The sequence below is a fragment of the Cariama cristata genome, unplaced genomic scaffold (genome assembly GCF_000690535.1).
Source record: "Cariama cristata isolate BGI_N322 unplaced genomic scaffold, ASM69053v1 scaffold25955, whole genome shotgun sequence".
In the NCBI taxonomy this organism is placed as follows: Eukaryota; Metazoa; Chordata; class Aves; order Cariamiformes; family Cariamidae; genus Cariama; species Cariama cristata.
The window spans coordinates 14,145-15,834 of NW_009617302.1; the positions used below are offsets into that span (position 1 = coordinate 14,145).

General features: G+C 61.4%; 1 protein-coding gene across 1 annotated transcript in view; it reads right to left on the bottom strand.

Annotated features, from left to right (window-relative positions):
• GRID2IP (glutamate receptor, ionotropic, delta 2 (Grid2) interacting protein) overlaps positions 1-142 on the bottom strand; it is a gene marked incomplete at both ends in the record, with an annotated part of 14,281 nt that extends 14,139 nt beyond the window's left edge. Inside the window, one exon of the mRNA XM_009700489.1 lies at positions 1-142. This exon is cut by the window's left edge and continues 140 nt beyond it. Coding sequence (XP_009698791.1) covers positions 1-142 — 142 coding nt within the window.
• Between the last annotated feature and the right edge of the window lie 1,548 nt (positions 143-1,690).

A 1,690-nucleotide genomic window follows, 5' to 3' on the forward strand; every position in this document is an offset into this window, starting at 1 on the left:
GAGCCGCTCCTGGTGGTCCTCGCTCCGGCTGCGCCGCAGCCGATTGCTGTGGTGCTCGCTCTTGGAGCGGCAGAGCTTGCTGATCAGGCTCTGCGACACCACCTCGTCAAACCGCTGGCGGTGCTTCTTGGGGATGAAAATCCTGGAAAAATGAGACAAGGGAGGGGAATGAGGAGCAGGGACAAGGCAGCTGGGGCCCAGAGCTCCGGATGCACCCATGCCTGGAAACGAAAGATCAGAGCAGCCCTAGCCCCTTGTGCGCTCTTGGCCTCAGTCCTCCCAGAGCTGCAAATGCCAGGGCTGGGGACACCAGGGATGCTGGGGAGAACAGGGACACCGGCTGCATCTCTTGCCCCGTCCCATGCACGGCTCTGTCAGGACGAGGATGTTGGACCCCTCCACAGCACTCGCAGAGACTGATTCAAACAGCTCAGTTCCTCCTCACATATCCCAAAAAAAAAGCCTGCCGGTGCCGGTCCGCCGATAATGAGGTTCAGCTTGAGTCCCAGATTAATTGCTTCCCCCCGTGCCGACAGCCAGGCAGCCGGCCGGGCAGGGGAGGACCCTTGCCCCTGCGGTGCCCGTTCCGTTGTGACCCTGCTCCTTGCTGCGTGGTACCCACGGCCAGGGGTCCCAACGTGCAAGTGTCCCCCGTGTTGCCAGTGCCAAACCACCTCCTCCAGACCTGTTTCTTCCCCAGCACATTCTGGGACTCCCAAAATGTTGCTTCCCATCTCCTGCCCCAGACCTTCTGCTAGGAGCCCTGGACTCTGCTCTCCTGGGCTCCAGCCTTGGCCATTGCCCCCCTCCAGCTCCCGCCACAGCCAGGCAGGAGACTCGTGCCCCTCGGGAGATGCTGGTGCTGCGGGGATGAGGACGGGCACGGTGACACTGCAGGCAGGGGGACACCACTGGGAACTTGCTCTGTTTCAGGTCACCTCCCCTGTGCCCGGTAGGAGCTGCTCTGCCAGGAGCCAAGTGGCCTTTGCGCCCCCGACAAGGACCCCCCAGCAACCTCAGGGATGCACAGTGAGTGCACAGCGGGATCCCGGGGGGAGGGAGGAGGGTGCATCTGCACTGCTCCCGCCCCGGCCGGGGGTTCACCCCTGTAACACCAGGAGACACTTTTTCTTTTCCTTTTCCTTCTGACATTGCAACAGCACCCCGCTCACCTACTCCTACCCTCATATTGGCAATTTAGGGGCTTTGGGAGGAGCTGTTATCTCCGTGTGTTTCTATAGCAACTCCTCCCTGCACCCCTACCGGGCTGCCTGTCGCAGCTGCATTTGCTTGTTAGACAATACCGTCTTGTGAGGTTCATTAGTGCTCTTCACCTCGTGGCGCGTGAGAACGCGCTCCCTACATTAACACAAACTCCGACACTTGGTGGAGGGGTGCGAGCATCACTTCCAAACCGCCCGGGGACCACATCTCCCGGGGCAGCAGCAACTGGGCCAAACTCACAGCTGGGCTCAGAGGACCCAGAGCAACTTGTTCCGAAGGGCTGCACCGCCAGCACGACGGGGCTGTGATGATGGTGGCTGCTAACGAAGCGTGGCTGGAGAGGCTGGGGCTGGCGGGGGGCTCCCCCGGGTCTCCCCCTTCCCTTGGGCAACTTTACCAAAGGAACCTGAAAGCCTGGGTGAAGCCAGAGGAGAAGGAAGGGGAGGCTTAAAATCCCAGACCTACC